General features: G+C 49.7%; 1 protein-coding gene across 15 annotated transcripts in view; it reads right to left on the bottom strand.

Annotated features, from left to right (window-relative positions):
* Window positions 1-325: 325 nt before the first annotated feature.
* Window positions 326-27,682, bottom strand: part of ODF2 (outer dense fiber of sperm tails 2) — a 32,435-nt gene continuing 5,078 nt past the window's right edge. For 2 of the 15 annotated variants that reach the window (XM_024126235.3, XM_007102398.4), the window contains 17 exons: window positions 22,021-22,191; window positions 20,940-21,100; window positions 20,058-20,187; window positions 19,351-19,482; window positions 15,569-15,640; window positions 14,445-14,516; window positions 14,207-14,323; window positions 13,357-13,542; window positions 12,720-12,829; window positions 10,853-10,988; window positions 8,103-8,213; window positions 7,853-7,957; window positions 6,448-6,606; window positions 5,004-5,104; window positions 3,121-3,283; window positions 2,572-2,697; window positions 379-2,123 (listed from right to left, as the gene is read on the bottom strand). In XM_024126235.3, the coding sequence (XP_023982003.1) occupies window positions 1,935-2,123; window positions 2,572-2,697; window positions 3,121-3,283; window positions 5,004-5,104; window positions 6,448-6,606; window positions 7,853-7,957; window positions 8,103-8,213; window positions 10,853-10,988; window positions 12,720-12,829; window positions 13,357-13,542; window positions 14,207-14,323; window positions 14,445-14,516; window positions 15,569-15,640; window positions 19,351-19,482; window positions 20,058-20,187; window positions 20,940-21,100; window positions 22,021-22,191 (2,241 nt within the window). In that variant the 3' untranslated portion in view covers window positions 379-1,934. Of the gene's footprint in view, window positions 2,124-2,571; window positions 2,698-3,120; window positions 3,284-5,003; window positions 5,105-6,276; window positions 6,607-7,852; window positions 7,958-8,102; window positions 8,214-10,852; window positions 10,989-12,719; window positions 12,830-13,356; window positions 13,543-14,206; window positions 14,324-14,444; window positions 14,517-15,568; window positions 15,641-19,350; window positions 19,483-20,057; window positions 20,188-20,939; window positions 21,101-22,020; window positions 22,192-27,682 lie in introns of those variants that run through there. The other 13 variants (XM_055089453.1, XM_055089452.1, XM_007102394.4 and 10 more) reach the window with 13 other exon arrangements.

Genomic DNA, 27,682 nt, shown 5'->3' on the forward strand with positions numbered 1-27,682 from the left:
CACGAACCCGTGTCCCCTGCATCGGCAGGCGGACTCTCAACCACTGCGCCACCAGGGAAGCCCCTGAATTATACACTTTAAAAGAGTGAATTTTATGTGAGTTATATCTCAGTAAATGAAATGTTCACCATTGCCTGAGGCCAGCTTTAACTAGGACCCTTTAACTTTTGACCCTTTTGCCCATTTCATGGGATCTCAGTCTGAGGCAGAAAGGAAAACTCTCGAGTTTGAAGCAATATAAACATTTCCCACAAACTCTCTGGACTTTTTGGAATACAACATTTTATGAAGAAAAATAGAACGTTCTTGGGAGAATCCCAGCAATGGACCGGAAAAGAGGTGTTTCCCGCACCATCGTTACAAATAGCAGAACCCTGCACTGAGGAGGTTTTCATTAGTTTGACAAAAATAAGAATAATGAGATATACAGAAATGTATGCACATTGGTGTAAGTTTGCCAACTGTCTTTTCTTAGGAAGAGCTTTCATACATTGTATGAAAGTTCAAGTCCATTTATGTTAAGGGTGTGAAAATAGGCTTGGTTTTGTGGCAGTGGTAGCTGGTAGTAGTGATTTCAGTGACCTTCCTTGGCAAAATTAAAAGCTGGAAATAAAATTAAAAACAAAACAAACAAAAAACCCCAAAACATTAAAAGCTGGAAACTACGCATGTCTCCAAAACGGGGAGATGGGGGGCGGGGGCGGTTCTGGTAGTGGAATCCAGATGCCTGGGTGGGAGCCATTGCTTTTGAGGACATAAGGGAACTCTTGGACTTGGGTTAGAGTGGCTGAGAGAGGACCAGACTGGATCACCCAGAGGTCAGTACCAGCATAGTACACCAAATTTGTTCTCTTCTCTCTGAAGAATTTTTTTTTTTCTTTTAAATACAGGAAAATGTGAAGAGAACAAAAATAGCCCATAATCTTATCATTCAGAAAGCAATTAACATTAAAAAAAATAGTAATACATACACATCCCATCTTCCTCCTAACAGTAAAGTAGTCTGCCCTCACACACTGAGCAGTGCCTTTCAGTGTGTCTCCTCCAGGCCTTTCACGGGATTGTTAAGTGAAAGCACACAAAGCAGAAAGAGCCAACTGGCCAAAATGAAATGAGGAGTCTCATGCACCAAGTCCTTTAAAAACGTTTACTGGCTCTCCTGCAGCATTTGACTGAATCATTTTTAGAAGAGGGCTGGGGTGGGTAAAGGAAATCATCCGATGGAGCCTTAAATACTGATTATAAAAGCTTTTTGTAAAACAATACACGTTTCAAGAATAAATGCATTCCACAGATACAAACCTGGCAAAGAGAAAAATCAATGAGATTGGGATTGTACTTTTACAAGGCGAACTGGACATAAGCCCTCGAGCGTCTATTGGCAAGTGCGTGAGGGCGAGTGGCCTTGAGGAAACTTGGCCATGAGAGGTTTCCACTGGGCTTGGGAGGGGAGCACCTTGGGGAAAACACCGTACCCGTGAAATAAGGAAAACAGCAAGTGAACATTGAGGAGTGGTGAGGACTTCTGGCGAACAGCTCCTGCTGGTTCAGGTCAGGGAAAACCCAAGAGAGAGTCCTAAAAAGAAGAGAGCTGTAAGGGAACTGGAGGGAAAGTCCAGTCCAAACATTCTCTTGGGAAAGGAATGAGCAAAGTCACGGTGAGTTAAAATCTGACCCTAATGGTAGTAACTTTAAGGCCTGTCAGGGTAATTAAAAACTACCATCAGGCGATGCTGTCAGAGAGGAGAGAACTAAGTGGGTTCTGCTTCATCCCCTGCTGCTTCAGGCACTTTTCTGGAGCTAGTAGCTAAGACAATATCCTGAACATACTTCATCACAGGACGAGAGAGGAAAACCAACAGGCTTTCCGGGTACGGCTTAGCAACGCCTCAGTTCCCACGGATCCATCCGAGCTCCTAGCCCGAGTGGCCGCCTTAGGCAGGAGGAGACCGGGAGCGGATGGGAGAGCTCGTTAGGTAGGAAGTGTAGGGACCATCCCCAAACACGTTGGCGTAGGACGACTTGAGGAACTGGACGTAGTTCTGCATGCTGCGGTTGGTGCTCTCCGACTGCTCCAGGCGGTCTTTCAGGTCTTGCAGGCGGCTCTGGTAGCGGCGGTCAGCCTAAGAGGAGGAACGGGGCCGGGGCCAAGTGTGGGCGACATCCAGAACAGACAAACCCATAGCGACAGAGACTTTATTAGTGGTTGCCAGGGGTTGAGGGCAGGGGAATGGGAGTGGCTGCTAACAGGTAATTTTCTTTCTGAAAATGTTCTAAACCTGGATTGTGGTGATAATGGCACAACACTGAATATACTCAAAACCACTGAATTGTGCAATTTGAATGAGGGAATTTTACAGTAAATGCTGTCTTAACAAAACTGTTAATAAAAAAGGGGGCTGGCCTGGGATATCCTGAAGGGATGGGAAAGTGATGCGAAAAAAATAAAACCATGTCATATTCATAAAAACAACAAAACGTCTTGCCCTGCAGGCGCTAGGAAGCTCAGATCTCAACCCACTCCCTTCTTGTCTGCTCCTACCCTAACCTCCCAGCCCCAGCCCGACTCACATCGTCCCGGCTCCGCCGGAGCTGGCTGAGTTCAGTCTTGGTCCTGCTCAGCTGGGTCTCAAGGTCCAGGATCTTGTTCTGGGCTGCTCGCTCCTTGGAGGCTGCGTGCTCCTTGGTTTGTTCCACCTGCCCGAAAGGCACAGAGGTGGGGCTGGCTTACCTGGCATGGGGAACACCTGGTAGAGAGAAGGCTGGGCCGCTCCCACTAACTGGTCTCCCTGTGGACAATTCTCTGGAGCCTCAGGGCAGGAGCAAACGATGGGGACAACTTCTGCAACCCCGCTTTACCTGCCCTTTGCCAACGCTCCATGAGTCATCACCTAAGACGTGGAACACCTGTCTGAGGCCCACTCAGGCAGCAATCAAAGGAGCAGTTGTGAATAAAGTGCCAAGTCCTTTACAATAATTGCTCACTTGATCCTTATGATGATTCCATGAGGCAGGTACTACTTCTATATGCCCATTTCTCAGATGGAGAGATAGGCTCAGAGAGGTCAGGCGATTTGTCCAAAGACACAGAGACAGGTCAGTAATAGAATTGAGACTGACCTGCCTCCTGGCATCTTCAATGGCGCTCTCCAACTGCCTCGCCAGGGTCCCACATTCCCGGGTTTTCTCCTCTAGTCGCAGCTGGGACTGGTGGATTGCCTCTTCCCTCTTGGCAATCACCTGTAGGAACTCGATATTCTGGGCACTGGTCGCCTCCAGTTTCCTAGGTGAAAGCATTCAATCAGATTCTGCTCGTCCGTCCCCCCACCTGTCCTGTTCCACACAGCCGGGGGCTGCCAGCCACCCCGGGCTGGGGTTCTCATCACACCAAGAATCTCCAAGGAACAACAGGAATAAACCAAAGAAATCTGCTGAGGAGCAAGGCGGCAAGGAGCTGTACGAAGAGTGGGAGAAGCACAGACTGACCGCGGCTGTGCTAAGTCTGTATGTCATCACGTGTAATACGGCAACTCGTGGCTCAGGCAGGTGGGTTCCATCATGATTCCCACTTTACAGATGAAGAAACTGAGCCGAAGACAGGTAACGTCATTGGCTGAGGCCAGCACAGCTAGCACGTCTGTCACCGAAACCCACGCGCTCAACTTCTTCTGTTCACTGTTGCCTCCCTCAGCAAAGGGACTTCAGCTGCACCACTCAACATCATACATGACCAGCCATGGGGCAGCAGTGACCATCCCGTGTGTACACATGGTCCCCGCTGCACTTCCAGAGCACCTTCCAATTTAAGGAGCTCTGCAAGTCCTGCTGAATCCAGCTACATCTTCGAGGCCAGCAGAGTAGAGGTGGAGCCCAGGGGAGACCGCCTGCTTTAAGTCCCTGCTGGCAGGCTGTGTGAGACACCTGGGCCAGTTACAGCCTCCTGGGACCCCAAGCCTTTCACCTCTGAAAACTGAGGCTCCAGCCCACATTTTACAGATGCTAAAAGCCCTGGAGGAAGACAGTCTAAGCTGCAGCTTTGCCAAGTACCAGCTATGTGACCTTGGGCAAGTCACTTAACCTCTCCCTGAGCTCAGTTTCCTCACATCTAAAATATCAACTCAGGGCTTCCCTGGTGGTTGAGAATCCGCCTGCCGATGCAGGGGACACGGGTTCGTGCCCCGGTCCGGGAAGATCCCACATGCCGCGGAGCGGCTGGGCCCGTGAGGCATGGCCGCTGAGCCTGTGCGTCCGGAGCCTGTGCTCCACAACGGGAGATGCCACAACAGTCAGTGGCCCGCATAACAAAAAAAAAAAAAAAAAAAAAAAACCACAAACGAATAAAATATCAACTCGTATATACTAACCTATACGGCACATTGTTGCATGCCGGGTAATGTGCTAAGCCCTTTGAGGATTATCTCATGGAGGACTCACAATAATCCCATGAGCTGGATTGTTATCCCTACCTTGGTCCCTTTCTCAAGATGAGTAAACAGAGGTTCAAAGGGTGAAATGACTTGCTCAGGATCACGATGCAGGTTAAGTGGCCAAGTTGGGACCGAGGGCCAGAGCTCCTGATTCCAAAACGTGTCCTCTTTACCCGACTGCTTCCAACAGTCCGTGAGGAACAGGGAAGAACAGATCAGAAAGGTCCTGGGAAGGACGATCGGGAGCAAAGAGCAGAATGGGGGGAGGCCCCCACCGCAGCATCCTGGCCCTGCCGGTTTGCTTGGACGAAGCGTGCCTTTCTGATAGGTGATGCCTATGGATGGTCTGACCTCGATCACGCTGTTATGGAGCGTCCCCCCTGGCCGGAGACCACCTTCCTCTCTCCCACAACGCCTACCACTGCAATGGAAGCAGCTTTTCCTCTAAGGTCTGCCTAGTACCTTCCAGGGCCTTGAGTCCCTCAAACACTTCTGCACACTAAGCCCAAAGCAGCTAAGTGGCTGAAAGTCTCAGGTCCTAGGAAGAGGACAGAGATGGGACCAAGTGCCTCTAACCTCTCCAGTTCATCCACCTTCAGACTCAGCTGTTTATTTTCCTTCTGGGAAGCCTGATGTTTCTCTCTCGCCATCTCCAGCTTGTCCCCCTGATGTTCGATCTAAAAGGACAGGAACACAGACTGGTTTACGAAAGAACTTCCCGGTACATCCCTCCCTTCTCCCTGTGACCTGTCATCCACAGCCAGGAGAGAGGCACACTGCCCTCAGCAGGCATCTGAGTCTCAACGCACAGCCTGGAGGAGAGGGGAGAGCGGGGACAGGTTAGGCCCGACACCCGAGACTGAAGGCTTTCCTGCGCCGAGAGAAGCCAGCTTCGATCCTGAAGAGCCACGACGACACTTCCTTGATCAGGAGAGGCCAGTGAGTGGGATCTGGGCAGACGTGAGAAGGCAGAAGCAGACGGCAGGCCTAACTGGCCCACGTGACACACCACGGAGCTTTACCGAGGATGTTGTTGGGACCGCTGAGTTCATTCTTCTTAACTGGGGACAAAGGCAGGCAAGGCCACAGGAAATCTACTGAGTCCTTCAGGCTGGCAAGTTTGAGAAGTTATCCAGAAGGCTGCTTTCTGCAGAAGCCTCAGACGTCTGGGCCTGAAAGGCCCTGAGAATGCTCAGGTTCAGGAGAAGCCTGGTGATTTAAGAGTGCTGAGAACCTGGGCTTGGGAACCAGACAGAGCTGGCTGGGTTCCAATCCCTGTTGACAAGTATTAGCTCTGTGACCTCAGGCAATGACTTCTCCCCTCTATGCCCTGGGCTGCTTTCTGTAAAATGGGGAAAATAAGACCCCTTACAAAGTTCCTGGGAGAATTCAATGAGGGAATGCTGGAGCACTGAGCACGTGCGCAAACAATGGTAGCTACTTTCACTGGTACTACAAGGAAGCAGGTTAAGAGAGGGGAAGGGTCTTGCCCAAGGTCACAGGGCAGACGAGAGGCATAGCATTTCTTAGACACCGTAGGCTTGGTTCCAGTAACCCAGAGGCAGACTGCTTCTGGTAGAAAGGAAGTCCTCTTTCAGGACCCCTAGCTCAGGCAAGGGGTCTGTTAAGACTACGGAAAGGCAGCTAAAGCAAGAGAAAGATGGAAAAAAAGAAAACCTATGGCTTGGTGTCTGCTGGTGGCGCATGGCTGAGGGCAGCAGCGGAGCGTGAAGGGCAGAGGCCGGCGGACACTTGGAACCCTCGGGGAGGGGCAAGAGCAGGAGGACCCGGCAGCTCCAATCGAGCGGCGGCTCCTATAACTACAATCACTTTGTGCAAACACAAGGCATTTGGCACACCAGACTTTTATTTCACAGCACTGATGATAGCTGGCTCCTCTGAGAAAGCGGCAGCCAAGAAAAAGGAAGTGGTCCTCCCTGCGGGGGGGGCGTGCGGCTCATCTTGGTAAGCGGGCCCCTGCTCGGGCCAGTTCGTGGGAACCTTTCTGCCAGTCCCTTACCCGGCTGCGCAGGTCTGATATGATGGCTGTGAGGTCGATGTTCTTCCTCTCATAGCCCTGCAGCTGGTCTTGGCACTCTGCCAGCTTAGCCTCCGTGATCTTGAGAATATCAGGCAGCTGCTGCAGGTCAGCCAGCTGGGACTGGAACTGCCTCCGCGCCTGGAGTGCGAGAGAGGGGCCCACCGTTGGGAAGGGCCTGGCTGCCGAAGAGGCCGGGCAGAGTGCTTTGGATTTAGGGCAGGGCCGCCCTCAGTCCCCAGAAAGGATCCTGAAAGATCCACGGGCAGAAGGGTGGCCTCCCTGCAGGCCACTGAGGGTGTCTAGCTGTCCTCCGGGGGGACACACTTGGCCCTGACTGGCCACTTGAGCCTGCCACTCCTTCAGTCATTGAAGAATGATGGCCACCATGTAGCAAAGTCCAGGACCCAGACATTACTCACTAAATTCATAGAACAACCTATTACGTAGGTGCTGTTATCCCCCCATAAGGACGCTGAGGATCCAAGGATCATTTGCCCATGGTCACTCGGCTACAGATTGGCAGAGGCAGGAGTCAAGTCTAGTCTAACCTCAAAGCCCCTAGGAAGGCAATCACGATGCTCTAGGTCAGAGGGAAAGCTACCACCTGTCTGGTCTTAGTCCATCCTTGCATGAACGAGGAGCCTGAGGACTCGAGAGAGGCAGTGACTTGCCCGAGGTTATGCAACAAGTTAATGGCTGAGCCTGGACTCAATTCATCTCCAAGGTTACTATTAAGATGACCCCTTTGCTTCTAGAGAGCCAAGTCGTCTCTAGACGAATAAGGCTCTTTGGGGAAGGGGACAGGAGGAACACTTTCGGTTGGCACAAAATAAAGACACCACACAGAATGAAATAGGCACAGCTAAGGCCTGACAGATCTGTGTATTTGAATCCACTTGGATGTTCCAACCAGGGGAAATTTTTTTTTTTTTTGGTGGTACGCGAGCCTCTCACTGCTGTGGCCTCTCCCACCGCGGAGCACAGGCTCCGGACGCGCGGGCTCAGCGGCCATGGCTCACGGGCCAGGCCTCTCCGCGGCATGTGGGAGCTTCCCGGACCGGGGCACGAACCCGTGTGCCCTGCATCGGCAGGCGGACTCCCAACCACTGCGCCACCAGGGAAGCCCCAGGGGAAATTTTTTTTAAGGAAAGGGAAGAAAGAAGGAAACCAGGATGAGAAAGAGGGATAATGAGGGAGCAGGAGAGAAGGAAGAGACGAGACGAGGAAGGAGAGAGTACATACATGGTAGAGTGGACCAGCCCAGCAATAAGAACCTTCATGAATCTCTGTCATCCACATCGGAAAGGGCCAATGACAAACAAGATGGACAGACTGACAGACATGGGACTGGGTAGGGGAAGAAGGTGAGGAAGGGGAGCAATACCGTTTCAATCTCTTTGTTCATCTCATCTTTAAGGATCTTGTTCTCTTTGTCACAGCGTTCCAGCTGGGCAGCCACTTCATCAGCCTCCAGTCTGGTCTTCATCACCTGGGGACCAAGAAAGCATCGGGCCATGTTGGGCAGAGCCAAGTTTTGGTGAAAAACACCTTCCCAGGAGAGGCCTTATGGTGAGTCTCCATCCCAGCCTGCTGGGAGGCGCTGCCCTGGCAGGCTTGGCACCTGAGAGGCCTACCTGACTCTTATAGTTGTCAATCATTCCCTCGTAGTTCTTAACCGACGCCTTCAGCTGCTGAACCTCGATGTGCGCCTGGTTGAGCTTCTCCTCCATCGGGGTGAAGCTAGCCTAGAAGGGATGGCTCGTCGGTAACCAGCGGGAAGGTTCCGGAGCAGGTGGCCATCCCAACCCCAGCTCCTACTCCGAGGGGCCAGCAAAGGGAAGCCCCACCTACTCCAACCCACGCCAGCAGTTTTCCTCAGAGAGGCACCAGGGCAGGATTCCTGATAAGACCAACTCAAGTGAATACAGATGCAAATAAGAGACTCCTGTGTTTTTCGTTCTTATTACAAAAGCAGTATATTATGGGGGAATTCCCTGACGGTTCAGTGGTTAGGACTCGGCACTTTCACTGCCGGGGGCCCGGGTCCAATCCCTTGTTAGGGAACTAAGATCCCACAAACCTTGCGGCTTGGCCAAAAAAAAAAAAAAAAAAAAAAAGAGCACTACATTATCACTAAAGAAAAGGGAGATAAAACCAAGAAAAATGAATCATGATGCCTTATTGTATGGCTATAACCGTGTAGCTATTTTATTTTTTCCAATACGAATGGGATTATGGGGCTTCCCTGGTGGCGCAGCGGTTAAGAGTCCGCCTGCCAGTGCAGAGGACACGGGTTCGAGCCCTGGTCCGGGAGGGTCCCACATGCCGCGGAGCAACTAAGCCCGTGCGCCACAACTACTGAGCCTGCGCTCTAGAGCCCGTGCTCCGCAACAAGAGAAGCCACCGCAATGAAGGGTAGCCCCCGCTCGCCGCTCCTAGAGGGAGCCCGCCTGCAGCAACAAAGACCCAACGCAGCCAAAAATAAATAAAAATTAAAAAAAAAAAAAATGGGATTATGATACACTTACTGCCTTGCAACGAACTTTTTCAATTAACAAGTAAGTTGGGAACTACTTCTCTCATCAGTGAATGTTCTCCTACAACCGAAATGCTCACCTTAGCAGATGGGACAAAATAAATCACGGTATCTCAATAAAATAACAAGCAATCATTTAAAAGAAAGAGATAAAGCAAAAAAAAAAAAATCTACAAAGATATCCATGGAATATGGTTGAAGGAGAAAAGCGAGCTGCAGAATAATGGCTGGGTGAATGGATGTGCATGTGTTTGAATGAGTATGTGAGTATCGGGAAAAAACTGGAAAAATACACATCTATGGTAACAGGGGCCTTCACTTCTATATATAACGTTTCTGTGATGTTTTCAACTTTCACTATGAGCATATTTTATCTTTGTAATGATAACAGCTAGGAAAATAAACTTCTACAATCATTTGGAACAGTCACACTGTGTTTCACCACACAGACATACCATACTGCAACCAATACCCCAGCTAATTGTTAGACACGGGGCTTGTCTGTCATTTATCCAACAATTGCACTACAACAAATGAGATACTACTATACTCCCACCAGAGTGGCTAAAATGAAGAAGATGGACAATACCTAGTGTTATCTCACATGTCCCTGATGGGAGTGGAAACCTGTACAACTGCTTTACTATTTGGTGACATCTACCAAAGCTGAATTTGTGTATACCACCCGATGACCTGGCATTTCTATCATACTTCAAGGTATAGAAACTGTAAAAATACACCAAATATATGCACCAAAAGAGGTACAAAGATGTTCTACAACCCAAATGTCCACCGATAGTAGAATGGATAAACACATCATGGTACATTCATACACTGCACTGCACTGAGAATGATGAACTGCCACACATGACATGGATAACTTCCACAAACATAATGCTGAGTAAAAGCCATAAAGGCCAGGCACAAAGTTCAAAACCAGGCAAACTAATCTGCGGTGACAGAAGTCAGGATAACCGTGCCCTTGGCAGGGGCTGTCTGTAACTAGGCAAGGTCTCCGGGTGCTGGCTTTAAGGTTCAATCAGGGTGACTGATGGACAAAGTTATGTTCATTTTGTGTACCTTTCTGTATTATACTTCCTTAAAATCAATTTTACTTAACAAAAATCAGTAATAAATAAATAAATAAATAAATAAATAGATAGATAGATAGATAGATAGATAGATCTAGATGTTGTTGCCCAGATCAACTAAAAACCAAGATCAAACCTGGCTCTGCAACATCTACCTCTTTTCGGCTGCCTCTTGCCCTCGGTGTGCTGGGAGGGTGTAGAGGGAGTGCTTAAGAGCTAGTGGTTAGAGCCCCAGGGTCAGACTGAGGTTTAAATCCCAACTCCAATGCTTCCAAGGGCAAAATCTTCGCAAGAAACTTAAACTCTCTCTAAGCTTCAGTTTCCTCATTCTGTAAAGTAGAGATAATAATTACACTATTGGGAGGCTAAAGTGAGAATTAATGCACGTGAAGGGGCCCAGCAGTGCCCCAGGAGAGTCAATGTTAACCTCAAAGTCAGGTCCATCTCACGTGCATGGGGGCTGACTGTCATGCTAAGCACTTCACATGCATCACCACCTTCTCACAAGGACCTCATTTCCTCCCGCTGAGGAAACTGCAGCAACACAGGAGGAGACGTCCCGTTCAGGGCCTGCAGCTCTAAGAGGCAGAGTCAGGACTTGAATCCGGGTCTTTCCGACTCCAGAACAGCCCCTCTTATCACGCTGCTGCCCCCAGGCCCTCTGAAGGCCCCGGTGGTCACCTCTGGGGCCCAAGCAGGAGTACCACCAGCCTCTGCTCTCCACCCAACCGTCCTGGTCCCGGCTCTCACTACCGACCTTCAGCCTCTCGTTCTCTAGCTTGAATGCGGAATACTCGGCAGTCTGCCGGTGTAGTCTCTCCACCAGGCTGTCCCGGTCTTCCCGCATCTTCTCCTCCAAGGTTTCTTGTTGGTTTACAAGATCTGTCACCCGGCTGGAAGGTCACAAAGTGAAAGCAGACAGAATCAATTCCACAGGTTGTGAGCAGCCCGGGACTTGGTATGGAGTAGGGCCAAATGTTCCTACCCAGGTCACCCATGTCTCTCTTCTTGGCGCCCTGCCTGCTCCCCAGTCTCCACCCCGAGGGGCAGCTGCCCTGCCACTGCCGCCTGTGGCATTCCCAGGTATCCCACTTCGTATTAACAGCCTTTTAAGATGTGTCTCCCATACCACCCCCTCCAGGAAGCCTTCTCTGTTCTGATCCTCCCGTGAGGCTGAGACACTCCCTGAAGACAAGAGCCAGAGACGCAGTCCCTCCCCAGCTCCCCACGGCACCCCCTGGATCTCTTAACCCATTAGGAACTGAAGTTAGGACAGAACTCGCAGGCCCAGCGGTCAGGGATAACCCCAGGCACCCGTCTCCCTCAGACACATATTCCACTGGGGTTCTGTCTCCCCCAGGCGAGGGCAGGTGCCATGAGCAATAACAAGGCACAAGCTTCCCTTGCTCCCTTCCCCTGCCCGCAGGCCCTCGGCAGGGCTATAATCCAAGAATAGAGACTGAGGAGAGGAGCACTGGGGCTCTTGACTGTAGACGCACCTGATACTGCAGAACCTTTGCACAGTGTGTGTTTTCAGTATTGATAAATTACAGTTCACCACTCAGCAAATATTTAGTGAGTACTGACTAGGCCCAAGCAAACACCTTGTACTGGCTTGCCGGCAAACTCCTACGCAACTTTATTTTTTAATTTTTAAAATTTATTTATTTCATTTATTTATTTTTGGCTGCATTGGGTCTTCGTTGCTGCGCGCGGGCTTTCTCTAGTTGCGGCGAGCGGCGGCTACTCTTCGTTGTGGTGCACGGGCTTCTCACTGCGGTGGCTTCTCTTGTGGCGGAGCACGAGCTCTAGGCGAGCGGGCTTCAGTAGTTGCGGCACGTGGGCTCAGTAGCTGTGGCTCGCGGGCTCCAGAGCGCAGGCTCAGTAGTTGTGGCGCACGGGCTTAGCTGCTCCGCGGCATGTGGGATCTTCCCGGACCAGGGCTCGAACCCGTGTCCCCTGCATTGGCAGGCGGATTCTTAACCACTGCACCACCAGGGAAGTCCAATGCATTTGTTTTTTTTTTACTGCTGTAACCCTCAAGGCCAACACATAGCCTGTTATATAGTAGATGCTCGATAAGTATCTTTAAATGAATGATCACATGACTATAGCTGACTCTGAGAATGGTCACTGTGGACAGTTCACCAGTGGCAAGAAAGGTATGAGTTCAGTCACCTTCAACTTGAGGCCACTTTTGCCCCCTACTCCCAGGCCATACCTCTGACCTACTGACGGGTGGACAAAACGACTGAGAGAAGACAGAGGGATTGCCAGCTGCCCCGTGCCCCAAGGACAGGAAGGAGGATACCCGCGTGCCTAGGCCCATTTCCCATGCCTTGCAGACTGGGGCCCAGCTCAAGCCCACGTGTGAGCAGAGAAGGCCCCTGCATAGTGCCTGCCGGGGGGGTAGGACGCTGGGGCGGGGGCTGGAGCCAGGACCCAGGGTCCAACCAGAAGGCCCACCCCAGGGCCACCCACAGCTCAGTCCGATGCAGCCCCTGACCAGAGACCAGATGGCAGCCGTGTGAGCGACGTGAGCTGTCGCGGGTTGCCTGGCGCCGTGCACTGGCACACCCCCCTCCTCCCATCGGCCCACACGCCCTCTCCTAACACAGACGTACTCGTTCAGGACAATAATTTCCAGCTCGAGGTCCCCCTTGTCTTTCACAACTTGGTTGTAGCGGCTCCTCCATGATTCCAGAGTGGATAAAGCTTCAGCAACGTAAAGATCCTGGGAACAGGGGACAGAAGGGCCCATCAGCCTGGTGTCACCGCTGAAGCCAAGCGAGCTGGGAGTCACCCCAGGTCACCCCTCACCCTGATAACTTCACCCTCACTCCTGCAATTCCTTCCTAGAAGCACTGAGAGTGAAGCGGGAGCCCAGCTGTTGCTTTTCAGTTTCCAGCATCCCATGCGCCCTGACTGCAAATCCGTCCTTAACCGTCATTCCCACCCACAATATGGATGTGGTTAAAATGTCCCACAAACCCTCCACTTGTCTCCAGCCAGCGGCCCACCCCCATCGTCATCCTTTTACCCATTTACTGCCCCCCTGCCTCTCCCTCCACCCAGCAGCCAGCCGTCCCCCCAGCTCATTCACCCTTTCCACTGCCATCTTCCTCTCCGTTCGCCCGCCCGCCCGCCCGGCCACATCTGTTCAGCCTTTCACCTCTGCCTGCTCAAAGCAGCCATCTGCCGGCAGCCAACCCACCCCCGAGCCTTCACCGTCGGCCAGCCCTTCCCGGGGAGGCCTGCTACCTTGTCAGCAAGCTGCACATGCAGCTGCTCAGCGTACTCCTCACTCTTCTCAGCTCGTTCTTTCTGGGCTCGGATGGCCCTCTTCAAGGACTCTTTGTCTCGTTCTCCCTTCTGCTTCAGTTCCTTCAGCTGCTCCATGATGGCCTCCACTTCCGCCTTATGCTGGTTTCCGCTGCGCTCCAGGTTCTGGGAGAGGACGGCCCGGGAGCAGGTGCAGGGAGAGGGACAAGGATGAGGGAGAGACGGAGGAGAGAGACAAGGAAGGCCGGGAAAGGGCAAGGCAGACAGTAGAGGTGAGAGGGGATGAGCAAAAAGAAGGAATGAGGGAGAGAGAAATCAGGTCAACTGTGTGGAGGCTTAAAGCTCCCCCAGTGCAGAGCAGAGATGAAGGCCCTTCCCAGCTCTCCGTAGCATCCCTCCCATTACTGAACCCACTGGGGTCTCAGTGTTAAGATAGAGCTCTTCTGGAATCCTTCCTTGAACTCAGCATAGTGGTCAGAGATATTCCTCAGTCACTCAGCAGAGCTGTGACCTCAGAAGGTCCCTGGCTCAAAGATGCAAGCTGCATTTGAGCCCACCCCCTACCCCATGGGTAGTTATGAGAACTGAAGGCCTAAGGGATGAAGTGATTGGCTCAGGGGCATGGCACCCAATTGGTCACTGCTGGGAAGGGCACCCAAGACCCTCAGGGTCCACTGCTCTTGCCGCTGGCTCAGAGTGCTTTGGCAACAGCGGCCCCATAAACCTTTAGGGCAAAGCCTTCCTGAGCGTGAGAGCCTTGGCCAGGCCACTACCCTTCGACTGCCAGGCCCCGCCCCCTCCCTTCCCCACCTGTGGGGCTGGCAGGTACCTTGATCTGCATGCACAGGCGACTGTTCTCTGCCTCTTTGCACCGAAGCTGTGCCTGCAAATGCCCACGCATGGTCTCCATGGACTTCGAAAGCTCAGATGCTGTCTTCGCTTGAGCCTTTGGAGAGACGGAGAAAGTGGTAGAGCCGGGGTTTGAACCCAGCTCTCCAATCCCAGAGCACACTCTACCCACTAAGCCCTGCTGGCCCATATCGAGGAGCAACTCTTGGGGACGGTACCTTCTCACATTGTATTTCCTGGAGGAGCTCTTCCACCTCCTTGTCTTTGTCTTGCAGCAGTAATAGCAGGCGCTGGAGAGGACACACACTGTCATGAGCTCCCTGCGAAGGGTGAGGAGGCCCCACCCAGGGAGGACAAACACTCCTGTGAGTGCCTGGGCTCAAGTCCCAAATACATCGGCCCATGTCACAGAGACCCTGGCAGGAAGCACCTAACATCTGTATCACAATTTTTTACAACAAATTTAAAATAATATTAGTTGTGGGACACACTGAAACACAGACACACAAAACACTAAGGAAGCCCCATAATCCCCCACCCAGAGGTAACCATTGTTAGCACACATGAAAAAGTCAGATACCTATTTTGCTCTATAACCACATTTACCATAGTGTGATTAAATCTTCTCTATCTTTTGAAAAAGCACTTTAACATTTCAATTTACGGGTGTATCATAATTTGATAAGGCTCTCGAGCTGGGAATGCAGGTTTAGGCATTATCGCCATGACCGTTGAATCCCCTATAGCAATGTTGGGCCAGGCACCGAGGGCCAAGGGCCAAACCTCGGGAACCATGGTCTCTCTTTCTTTCTCTTGGAGACTCCCAATAGGCATTAATACATCAAAGGCTCCAAAAGGTACTGTAGTTAAGCAGCTGGTTTAACTTGTCATTCTAGCTGGGCAGTAGTTCTCCAAATTTATCTGGCCATGGATCAACCCCCCCTTTTGTTTCTTGTACCCATTAACACCTTGAGGAACAGACTTTGGAACATGCTGCCTTGGGAGAGATTCCTTGGGAGAACTGGAATTGTTGAGTCAACAAGTCTGTACCATAATACAAATAAGGAAATTCAGGGAACAGACTCTGATGATTTACAAATCCATCACTGTCATCGCCATCCCTCATGCTGATGTCCAGCTTAGTGGTTCAAGCTCCCGAGTGATTGACTAGACAAGCCCGGTGGGGCAGGAGGGACGGGGATATGTGTTTCATGATTTCACAGATCATGAAACTAAGACCCAAAGAAAAGTCAGAGCGGGGCTCCAGCCCTCCTGCCGCCACTCAGCACCGCTACGCCGTCGCCTATACCCCCTGGAGCAGGCAGGGGGAACTGTGTGTTACCGCTTTCTCGGAGTCCGCCTCTGCCAGCCGTTTCAATAACGCTCCTTGTTGCTCCATCAACTTTTCGGAATCCTTCAAGGGAAGGCAGGGAAAGCCAACTCATTAAGCAATAAACTGAGATGTCTACATCCTCTAGGTCCTGTTCCTTTTCCAAAAATTATATATTCTAATGATAGAAGTCGTAAATTATATTCTCATTATAAAATATTTAATGAAAACCGATAAAGCTAAAGTCCCCCTCATCCCTACCTCCAAACCCAGCCCTGCTGTTATGAGTTTGGACTGTCCTGCCCATCCTTTCTCTATGCATTTATACGTAGCTACACCTAGAGAAGTATCTTTGGGGGGATGAGGGGTGGGAAGGGATTAATGTGTAATTTTACCAAAATGATATCATACTGTATTTTTGTGTCACAACTGGATTTTTTTTTTTTTTTTTTTTTTTTTTTTTTGCGGTATGCGGGCCTCTCGCTGTTGTGGCCTCTCCCATTGCGGAGCACAGGCTCTGGACGCACAGGCTCAGCGGCCATGGCTCATGGGCCTAGCTGCTCCGCGGCATGTGGGATCTTCCTGGACCGGGGCACGAACCCGTGTCCCCTGCATCGGCAGGCGGACCTCAACCACTGCCCCACCAGGGAAGCCCACAACTGGATTTTTTAACAACAGTTTTATTGAGATATAAATTCAGATACAAGTCACCAATTTGAAATGTATAATTCAATGGTTTGTGGTATGTTACCTTATGATTTTTTAATTGTGGTAAAATATAACAAACTTTGCCATTTTAAGTGTCAAATTCAGTGGCATATGGTACATTTCCAATATTGTGTAACCATCATTACCATCTAGTTCCAGAAGTTTTTCATCACCCTAAAAGGAAACCTGCACCTGTCAAGCAGTCAGTCTCCATTTTCCCCTCCCCCCAGCTCCCCCCAAACCCCTAATCTGCTTTCTTTTTTAGGGGGCAGGCGCCAGGGAAACCCCCAACCCCTAATCTGCTTTCTGTCTCTAACATGCCGTGGCATTTTTTAACTTCTCCCTGTAACCTTGGGGCAATAAGGTGGTTCCCAGGTTTTGCAGCTGTAAACAATGCAGCAGTGGACATGTTGGGCACGTACTAAGTGTCTCTCCAGGATTGATACAAAGAGTAAGAATGGCTGGGCCCGAAGATCTGTGATTTGTGGCAGGTGACACGCCCTGCAAAATGCCTGCACTGACGCACACGGCCACAAGCAGGACGTGAGAACGCCGGGCAGTAGCCAGCCTCTGCCTGTTGCCAGTCTTGCCAGCATGAATCCTGCTGTTTTAGTTTGCATTTCCCTATTTATGCATATGCTTATTAGCCATTTAAGCTTCCTCCTCCCCGGACTGCCCGCTCACACCTTTGCCCACTCTCGCACAGGGCTGTGTCTTTGAACCGTCTCTCTTCTTCCCAGTCACCTAAACAAAGTGTCCCTAGAAGAAGTCTCACCCCCCTTTCCCTTTCAGTCCTACAGGTCACCTTCACAGGCTAAGAGAAAAGGGCTCCCTGGTCCCAAAGTTTCCCAGGGACCTAGGAACTGAGGGAAGACAGCATTATGGGTTCTTTAGCAACAAGAGGAGGCAAAGAACATAGGACGAGAACCTAGGCTAGGGACCCAGAGCCCGAAGCTATTCTCACTGCCCCGACAGGCCATGCCCTCTGAGCCTCCGGGGGACTCTACACAAACTAACACACCATCTCACCAAATCCCCCGCTCTAAGGAGGCAGGCACTATCTCCACCCCCACTTCACAGACGAGGAGATCAGGTGGGAGAAGTGAGGTGAGCTGCCTGAGATCACACAGCCAGAAATGGCAGAGCTGGGCGCTAAGCCAAAGGACTGCAGAGCCAGAGCGTTCCCCCAGCACACTGAGCACTCCCCAGTAAGCACCGCAGCGGGGCTGTGGTCCTGAGGGCCACACGGGCGGGAGGAGGCGAGAGCCTGTACAGAACCCTGGAACGCCTGCTGCGGCGGGAGTTTAAATTAGCTGACCCTTCACCTCCAACTGGAGATTCTGGGATTCCGGGATTGTAGGAGCTAAGAAGGCGAAAAGGGAAAAAACTGGTAGGAAGACGTTTTCTGAAGGTCCCCCCCGACCGTCCCCCGTCCCAGGACAAACAGCAGCGACAGCCACCATTTACCAAGTACCCACTGCATGCCAGGAGTACGCAGTCCTCATCCACGCATCACCTCTAAGTCCCTTACAACCCCACATAGAAGATGCTATTCCCATTTTATAGGTGGGAAAACTGAAGCCCAGAGAGGTAAAAATCACCCACCCATGAACACTGAGCTGGAAATGAAACAGATGAAACTATTTTAAGAGAATAATTTAGCTATAACTAGTAACATTCATAGAAATATATTCTGGAAACCCTAAAGTACACCAGGATAGTACAGACGAATGTGCAAAATAACACTTGTAAGAGCAAACCACCAAAAATTGTCTCCGTCAACAGAAGAGTGGGTAAATAAGTTGTGGTATTGTCATAAAATGGAATAGAGCAGTGAAAATGAACTACCTTGGGCTTCAAGGATAAAAATGGATGGATCTCATAAAAACATTGATTGAAAAAAGCAAACTCAGAAGACAACATATGGAACAATATCATTTATGCAAAGTTTGAAAACATGCTAAACAATACTATATGTTGCTTAGGGATACGTATATAAGTGAAAAACTCTCAGATTCCAGACAAAGTTTCCCTCTGATGGGAAGGAGATGAGGTTATTGCCAAAGGAGACACCAACAGGGATTTAACCATGTGGACAAGGTTTTGTTTGGAAAGCTGGATAGTGGGTACACTATTACTTATTTTAAATATTAATTTTTAAACTAAAAACAAAGGAAGTTGACAGTGTTTTTTAAAAAAAAGTTAAACTAAAAAAAATATCATCTCATCAGGACGGGCATTTTTTTTTTTTTTGGCTGCGTCTCGAGGCTTGCGGGATCTTAGTTCCCCAACCAGGAATAGAACCCGTGCCCACAGCAGTGGAAGCGCCGAGTCCTAACCACTGGACCGCCAGGGAATTCCCAGCATGGGCATTTTGAGACTCTCGGTATCCTTTTGGTTTTGAACCAAACAGGAAGAGAGCTGTTTATACTGTCATTCTTTTCAGAGTCATTTGCTAACATAAAATATATTTCAGAGACCATCTTTTTTTTTTTTTTTTTTTTGTGGTATGCGGGCCTTCCCCTGTTGTGGCCTCTCCCGTTGTGGAGCACAGGCTCCGGACGCGCAGGCTCAGCGGCCATGGCTCACGGGCCCAGCCGCTCCGCGGCACGTGGGATCCTCCCGGACCGGGGCACGAACCCGGTTCCCCTGCATCGGCAGGCGGACGCGCAACCACTGCGCCACCAGGGAAGCCCCAGAGACCATCTTTTAAGAAAACAAAGTGATACCATACAATGTTTCCGCCAGCCATTAAGTCTCCTACTTCACCAAGACTCAGGTCTAGTCTTCTCCCCGCTTTGTCGCATGACCCCTGGGATGGGCTGAACCCCTCCCTGACGCTCCACTGCTCTTCTGACTTCCCAGGTCCTTCCTGTGCCACCAGGCCCACTTCAACAACGAAGACAGCACTCGTCTACCAGATGCCCAGCGTTTCATATGAATGATTTCAGCAAATCTTTCTACGGCCCTCTCAGGTCAGGCAGGCACCAAGAATATTTTCTTTTTACAGACAGGAGCCTGCAGTGCTAGAGGGCCAGGGCTCCGAGTGAGCGCTGGGTAGGGGTGCGGCTAGGACCGCAGCTCACCTCTTTGCAGTGCTGTTCCCTCAGCAGTTCTCGGAGGGTGCGGTTGGTCTCCTCGAATGTGCTCAGCTTCTGCAGGAGAAGTTCCTTCTGCCTCGTTAGGGTGTTGATGTCCGTGCAGGTCATTTGTTTCTCCTGGAAGACAGCAGGCAGTCTTGCCAGGCACGGGTGGAGAAGGGAAGAGCTGACACAGGGAGTCCCCATGGGGAGCTTAAGAGGTATTGGTGCCAGGCAGCCTGGGCAAGAAGAGCTGGGCAAAGGCAGGCTTCCCAGAGGAGGTAGACCTGGAAGGATGGGTAGGTTCTGAGCCTGCTGAGAATACCAGGTGGGGAAAAGGGCTGGAGAGCTCAGTGTGGGCGAGTGCAGTTAGGGCAGGCTTCCTGGATGAGGTGCGCTTCCTGGACGACAGCATTTGGTGGCTGATACTGGCAGGAGTCAGACACGTGCCTTGACTCACTGTGATCCCAGGAGAACCTGGGATCCCACCCTGTCATCATGATGACATCTCAGAGACCCTGGCTACCAGAGGTCAGCCTCGAGGGTCAGGCCCCAGAAGTGAGAAGAGGGGTGGGGGCCGAGGAGTTAAGCGTGCCCTGGCCTGAACATGTCATAAAGTCAGCATGACGACTGCGTAAAGACCCCGCCACGGTGAGCAGCTGCCCCAGCTCTGGGCCCGGCCCCGGCACTGGGCGGTTGGGCTGGCCTCCTACCGTCTTCAGTTTCCCGATGGTGTCCTTCAGGGCCATGACTTGTTTGGCCGCGGCAGCCCCATCCATTTCAGCCTCCATCAGCTTGGACATGAGGCACTCCTTCTCCTGCTGGAGGTGTTTCTTCTGAAGCCTGGGCCCAAAAAGAATAGGGCTCTGTGAGCCCTCCCAGGCCGCTGCCCAACCGGAGCTCCAAGGCTCACCTCACAATGCCCTGCGAGGCTCATCTCCTGGCCAGGGAACAGTGGGGGAGGGGGCAGGGATGGCCCTTCTGGCCCGAGTGGCCTTCTGGAAGGACACCTGGTCACCAGAGCAGGGCCTCCACACCGGGGGACATTATGCCACCTGCTTGTCTCTCAGACAGAAACCAGTGTCACCTCGTCCCCCAGCCACTGCCGTGGCCACCTAACTACCCTCTTCAGATCCGCTTTTGAGCCCTCCCCTCCACTCTCCCCACTGGAGCCAAGTCTGGTCACACCGCTTCCCGCTTCGAAAACCCTTCTGTGGCTCCCACCCGCCCTCGATGGAAACGCCCCAAAGTGGCCACCAAGAGCCGGCCCCTGCCAACCTCCGTGGGCCCCCTTCCCCTCGGCCCACCCCCTCCCCTTGCTCTGCCCTGCTTTTCATTTCTCAGTCGCAAACTCCTCCCGCCTTGGGGCCTTCCTGCAAGATGTTCCTGCTACCTGGTGTGTTTTCCTCCCCCGCACTCACCCGCCCAGCTCCTGGCCATCTGCCGGACTCCCGATGTTTCCAGAAGGGCCTCCCTGATGCCCTCCCCCCGGAACTCTGCGGGGCCCTCTTCCCTGACCGGGAATCATGAGTGCGTTAGGGACTCTGTTGAACACTGTGACCCGGGCTAGGCCGCCCAGGGCAGCGCCGCCTTACATGGTAAAGTCCTTCTCCTCCTTGATGCGCTCGATGCTGTGCCGCAGCACCGTGTTCTCGTGCTCGGTCTCGGCCAGCTCTTGGGCCACCTCCTCCAGCTCCTCCTTCCGCTCCTCCAGGAATCTTTTGGCCATCTGGCGCTCTCCCTTCTGCATCTTGACCTGCGCAGGGGCAAGCAGGCAGGGGCCACTGAGGGGAGGAGCTCCTCTCCACCGCATCTCAAGGCCCGTTGCTTTGGACAAAGCGAGGGGCACCTCCCACTGAACGCTCCATGCTACTGAGGTCCTTTGGGCGCAAGCTCAGTCAATCGTCACAAAGACTCTGGACAGACACGATTCCTCTCATTTCCTCGTCACTGAGGAAAGGGAGCGAAGGGAGCCTGGGTGACTTTCCGGTTGGGGACAGAGCCAGTATACAAACGGTTGTTCAGCTGGCACACCACGGGAGGAGAGATGTCACAAAAAGGCCCCCGCCCCTCGGGCTGTGGAGAAAGGCGGGCCTGTTGCCAGGCAGCCACCAGCCACAGGTTCTCCAAGAGGGCCCTGGGCCCCGGGCGCAGGGGAGGACTAAAGACACAGGCCCCGTCAGCAGCCGCAACGTGGATTCCACGGCAGCTCTGCCAACGTCTTAGTTGTGGGCCTTGGACTTGCAGGTTGTTTCCAATTTCATTGCCACGTCCCACCCAAAGACACAGCCCAGCAACTGAGGACAAACTTCCTCTGCCTGTTTGGGGCATTGTTTTCTGTTTTTTTTTTAACTTTTGTATAAAATGGAAAACAGAGGCCCCAGTGTCCCAGTCACTTCATCTCCAAGACAGGGACAATAATACCACTGGCTTCGTTTACTGTTGTAAAAGATCAAACCAGGCCATCCATACAGAGCACCAGGCAAGGTCAGGGCCAGGCCTGGGCTAAGTGCTTGATGGAAAGGGATCCCAGCTTGCTCCGACTACCTCCCCAGGGGCATCTGAAACCCTGGGAGTCCTGCAGAGGCAGCTGGAAGGAGGTGTCCACCAGGAACTCACCTGGCAGTCCCAAGAGTCCTCGGGACACTGGCCAGCCCAGCCCCCTACCTCCCTCACCTCAGACTTGAGACAACCAACCGCGTTCATTAGACTGTCAATCTTCTTATCATAACGGTTCATTTTAGAGTGACCCGAGTCGTCATCTTCGGTAGAGAGATCACTTAACCGCATCACTGAGACCAGCTTTTCTGAAGATGGTGGCGTGATCTCCAGGCAGTGAGGTGGATTCTGATGTAGAGGAGGGAGAGACACATGAACTCATAAGGCAGAACTGCAACCATTGGTCCCACCATCCCTGGCTGTCCACTGAGCAGGAAGAGCTAAAACTGCTAAAGGGCGACCACAGAGACCCCAGGGGGAAGGACACACCGACCTTCTTGGTGGAATATTACCTCATTACCTACCCTTGTTTAAATGTTGTTTCTGAAGCTCTTCTGACATAGAAATAAAAAGCCTGTGTTACACAACTACTGAAGCCTGCACGCCTACAGCCCATGCTCCGCAGCAAGAGAAGCCACCGCAATGAGAAGCCCGCGCACCGCAAAGAAGAGCAGGGGCTACTCTTCGTTGCGGTGCATGGGCTTCTCATTGCGGTGGCTTCTCTTGTTGCGGAGCACGGGCTCTAGGCGTGCAGGCTTCAGCAGTTGCGGCACGTGGGCTCAGTAGCTGTGGCTCACGGGCTCTAGAGCACAGGCTCAGTAGTTGTGGCGCTCGGGCTTAGTTGCTTTGCGACATGTGGGATCTTCCCGGACCAGGGCTCAAACCCGTGTCCCCTGAATTGGCAGGTGGATTCTTAACCACTGCACCACCAGGGACGTCCCCAGTGTCAAGTTTAAATGAAGGATATAACAAATTGGCAAAAACTGTGATTCCCAAAGTTGGCAAAAGTTGGGGGCAGTAAATATTTTCATACACCTAGGGTAGACATGAAATATGTCAAAAGTCTTTTAAATGAATATGAATACATGATAGTGGATAGTTGCAAAGGCAAACAAATCTTCTATAACAGGTATTTTAAGGACAAGTGGAGAAATTTAAATATTAACCAGATGTTATATGATTAAGAAATTAAGTTAAAAAAAAAAGAAGTGAAGTTTTTAGGACTAATCACTGTTATTTTGGTTATGGTAAAAATGTTATTAGAAATGCGTACTGAATTATTTGGGGTTAAAACGGTACTTCTGGAAAATATTTACCTAAATACATCAGCATAAAAAAATATTTTTTAAAATGCATGTGCCCCTCAGAGAAGTTTATGCAAAGCTGTATAATACTTTCAAGACTTCAAAAAGATATTCTAATCTGGGGGCGAGTGTTTCCATGTTTTTTTTGTTGTTGTTGTTTTTTTAACTGTCTTTTAATTAATTATTTATTTGGTTGCACCGGGTCTTAGATGCAGCAGGCGGGCTCCTTAGTTGCGGCAGGCAGGCTCCTTAGTTGCAGCTCACAGGCTCCTGAGTTGTGGCATGTGAACTCTTAGTTGCGGCATGCATGTGGCATCTAGTTCCCTGACCAGGGATCGAACCGAGGCCCCCTGCATTGGGAGTGCAGAGTCTTATCCACTGCACCACCAGGTAAGTCCCTCCATGGGATTTTGATATATTGAATTTGACTCTCTCATTCTATACATTTATTCCGTTGTATTAAGTAATTGCTATTTCTCATTGTTTGCTCCATTTTTTCCTTCTCGTAAGCTGAGGTGGCTAAACTTCTGTCCTAATTTCCAGGGAAAGATGATGGCTATCAGGAATAAAAGGAAGTGTTTTATTTTATTTATTTTTTTAACATCTTTATTGGAGTATAGTTGCTTTACAACGGTGTGTTAGTTTCTGCTGTATAACAAAGTGAATCAGCTATACATATACATATATCCCCATATCTCCTCCCTCTTGCGTCTCCCTCCCACCCTCCCCATCCCACCCGTCTAGGTGGTCACAAAGCACCGAGCTGATCTCCCTGTGCTATGCGGCTGCTTCCCACTAGCTGTCTGTTTTATGTTTGGTAGTGTATATATGTCCATGCCACTCTCTCACTTCATCCCAGCTTACCCTTCCCCCTCCCAAAGGAAGTGTTTTATAAGGGTGTAACTGTTATGTCAAACAAGTAGGACTCATAGGGTGCAGCTTAACAAATGTATGTGCCCTCTGTCCCAGCAATTCTATTTTTGAGGGATTTATCAGGAATATCTAAGAATGTGAATCAATATTTAAATTCAAGGCTAGGATATAGATAAATGTACAGCAAGATAGTATTGGTTAAATACTTAACAGTACACAAATGTACACACAATGGAATAATGCCTTAAAAAAATAATGTGCGATATAGTCAAAATATGTGGAAAAAAGAACGTTACAACAATAAGTAAAATATAATCCCATTGTTACAAAAATCAAAAGAACGAGTCTATTCACAAGAAAAGATCCAGAAGTCTTGCACCTAGAAGTTACATGGGTCTTCTCAGGGTGGTGGAATTACAGGTGGTTTTTACTTTCTTCCTTGCGCTGATTTAGATATTCTAATTTTTCAACAATGACTGTGTGTTGCTTTTATAAGAAAAAGAGTTATTTTAATATATAAAAGAAGGACAATAGGAAAATGTATAGACAGTATGATTACAATTTGAAAAAAAAACTCCGCATAGGAAAAAGTGATAATAAATGTACCGAAATATTGATAGTTTTAGGAGAGTGGTTACCCTTGGGGGTGGCAGTGACAAGAACGGGACCAGAGAGGAGCTTCTGGGGAAGCTGGTGACGCTGCTTCTTGAGCCGGGTCTTTGTAAAAATTCATCAACACGCTTCTGATGCATGTACTATCCTGTGCTTTCCAATGAAAAGGTTTTAAAACTTAACAGCAGCCAGATTAGAGTAGTAGAATTACAGTGATTGTCTATTTTTCTGTATTTTCAGCTTTCTGTCATAAAAGTAGACAACTTACTTAGTAATAGGGTAGAGAAAAAACCCAGACCTGCTTTCTCCCAAAGATCTGATCTTATGTACCAGGAGGGGTTTTAAAAATGAAACACGGGGACTTCCCTGGTGGCGCAGTGGTTAAGAATCCGCCTGCCAAGGCAGGGGACACGGGTTTGAGCTCTGCTCTGGGAAGATCCCACAGGCCGTGGAGCAACTAAGCCCGTGTGCCACAACTACTGAGCCTGTGCTCTAGAGCCCATGAGCCACAACTACTGAGCCCACGTGCCTAGAGCCCATGCTCCACAACAAGAGAAGTCACCACAATGAGAAGCCTGTGCACTGCAACGAAGAGTAGCCCCCGCTCGCCACAACTAGAGAAAGCCCGTGTTTAGCAATGAAGACCCAACACAGCCAAAAAGTAATTAATTAATTAATTTAAAAAAAAAAAAAAGAAAAGAAACATGAATCCCCACAAGCACATAGCAGCTTCCGGGGTCCATGTCCAGCTCCACCACAAACTTTTCCTCCTGTGGTCTTTTCTCTGTTGTCCATAATGGTAAGGGCAGGCTGGGGCCTCCCAGGAACATGGAAGGCCACTGAAAAATGGAAAGGGGCTGAACCAAGAGGACAGCATGAAAGACAGCTACTGCTTGAGAGCTGGTAAGTCACATCTCTGGGACCCTCCGTTTCTAGGATTCTGTGGCCCCAGGACTGGAAGGGGCACTGAGCTTTCCAGGGGGGACCGTAGTCCTAGCAACCCATGTCAACAGGAAGTCCATTTCCATAGTGGCATGACTTTCATATATCATTTGAGAACTACTAAGTCTCTTCATTAAAAAAAAAGAAAAGAAAAAAAGCATTTTAAATAAAATATAGTATGTTTGTTATAAAGAAATTCAAGCAAACCATGAAAAGATAAAGCATTAAAGCCTCCCACACCCAGAGGTAATCACTGCTTACCACTTCTTGTATTTCCTCCCCAAAACAGGTTTGCACATATAAACATATCCATACACACATGGACACACAGATGCCCTTTTCTGCACAAATAGGGCCAGACTCTCCGTGCTGTGCCGCTTGGTGCTTCATTATCATGTAGAAATATCTACCTCAATCTTCTAGTGGTTGCATGGCATTCCATTGTATGGATGCATCATAATTTAACCAATACCCTCCTGACAGACATTTAGGTCGCTTCTAATTTTTCTCTGTTGCAAACAATGCTTTAGCAAACATCCTGATACACACACAGATCCCTGTACTCTTCTGTGACTTTTAGCATCAATTCCCAAGTGTAGAACTATAGAATCCACGTTTGGATGGATGCTGCCAAACTGCCTCCAGAACAGCTGAATCGGTTTCACAATCCACTCAAAACTGTCCAGGGACTTCCCTGGTGGTCCAGTGGTTAAGACTCCGCACTTCCACTGCAGGGGGCACAGGTTCGACCCCTGGTTGGGGCAGTAAGATCCCACATGCCATGCTGCGCGGCCAAAACAAAAAAAAAAAACAAAAAACCATCTAAAAAGATTCGTTGGGAGGGTGGGAGGGAGGGAGACGCAAGAGGAGACAGATATGGGAACATATGTATATGTATAACTGATTCACTTTGTTGTAAAGCAGAAACTAACACACCATTGTAAAGCAATTATACTCCAATAAAGATGTTAAAAAATAAAAAAAATTAAAAAAATTAAAAAGATTTGTTGATACCTCCCATATGCTTGTCAACACAAGATATTCATAATCTTTTCAACTTTTTTCCATTCAATAAAAATGATAGCTTGTTTTTTCTAAAATGTAGTTGTTTCTAATTTACATTTCACTGATTATTAGTGAGGTACACATAGTAAAACAAATCTAAAAAGCATTTTAATTCCAATCTTCCTTGCACTTTATATAGAGAGATATGTCAGAACACTTTTCATTTATTCCCTAGAATTTCAAACTCCCTTTGTCTCTTAGGGATAACATGGTAAATCAGGGAGTCAAGGGAGTGAAGTATGACTCTAAACTTCAGAGTAATTACTATTATTTCTAATTTTTAAAGTAATAAGCTCTCAGAAAAAGAATCTTTCAAAATAGATCAGGCATCATCATTTTAAGGTATAGTCATCCCTTGGTCTCCACAGGGATTGGTTCCAGGACCCTCATGGATTATCAAAATCAAAGGATGCTCAAGTCCCTTGTATAAAATGGTGTAATATTTGCACATAACCTAGGCACCTCCTCCTGTATACTTTAAATTAGCTCTAGATTATTTATAATACCTAATTCAATGTAAATGCTTTGTCAGTAGTTGCTGGCACACAGCAAATTCAAGTTTTGCTTTTTGGAACTTTATGGATTTTTTTTTTCCTTAAATCTGTGGTTGGTTGAATCCACAGATGTGGAACCCGCAGATACAGAGGGCCAACTGTAGTCTCAAGCCCTTTACTTGTCTCAATAATGAGATCTTTGTCTAAAACACAGTCACAGGCCGTGTCTTGTCAATGAGTTTCTTCACTGCAATTGACTAGAACGTAAGCATAAGGAAGGCACAGCTGCCAGTTTGCAGCTGTAACCCCAGTGTGCAGCAGTGTCGCAAGAAATGCATGAATTACTGCACAGATGGATAGACGGACAAGCAAAACGTTTTGAGGTGTGGCTAAAAAAAGACAACAGTTCTCTTGGAACTTTGGCAACTCACACGGAAGGCAGTTATTCCTCAGGAGATTATTCCAGTGGTTTTTTTAATTTGTTTTTTTTTCTTTTCCGGTACGCGGGCCTCTCACTGTTGTGGCCTCTCCCGTTGCGGAGCACAGGCT

This window comes from Physeter macrocephalus, chromosome 13 (genome assembly GCF_002837175.3).
Source record: "Physeter macrocephalus isolate SW-GA chromosome 13, ASM283717v5, whole genome shotgun sequence".
Classification (NCBI taxonomy): domain Eukaryota; kingdom Metazoa; phylum Chordata; class Mammalia; order Artiodactyla; family Physeteridae; genus Physeter; species Physeter macrocephalus.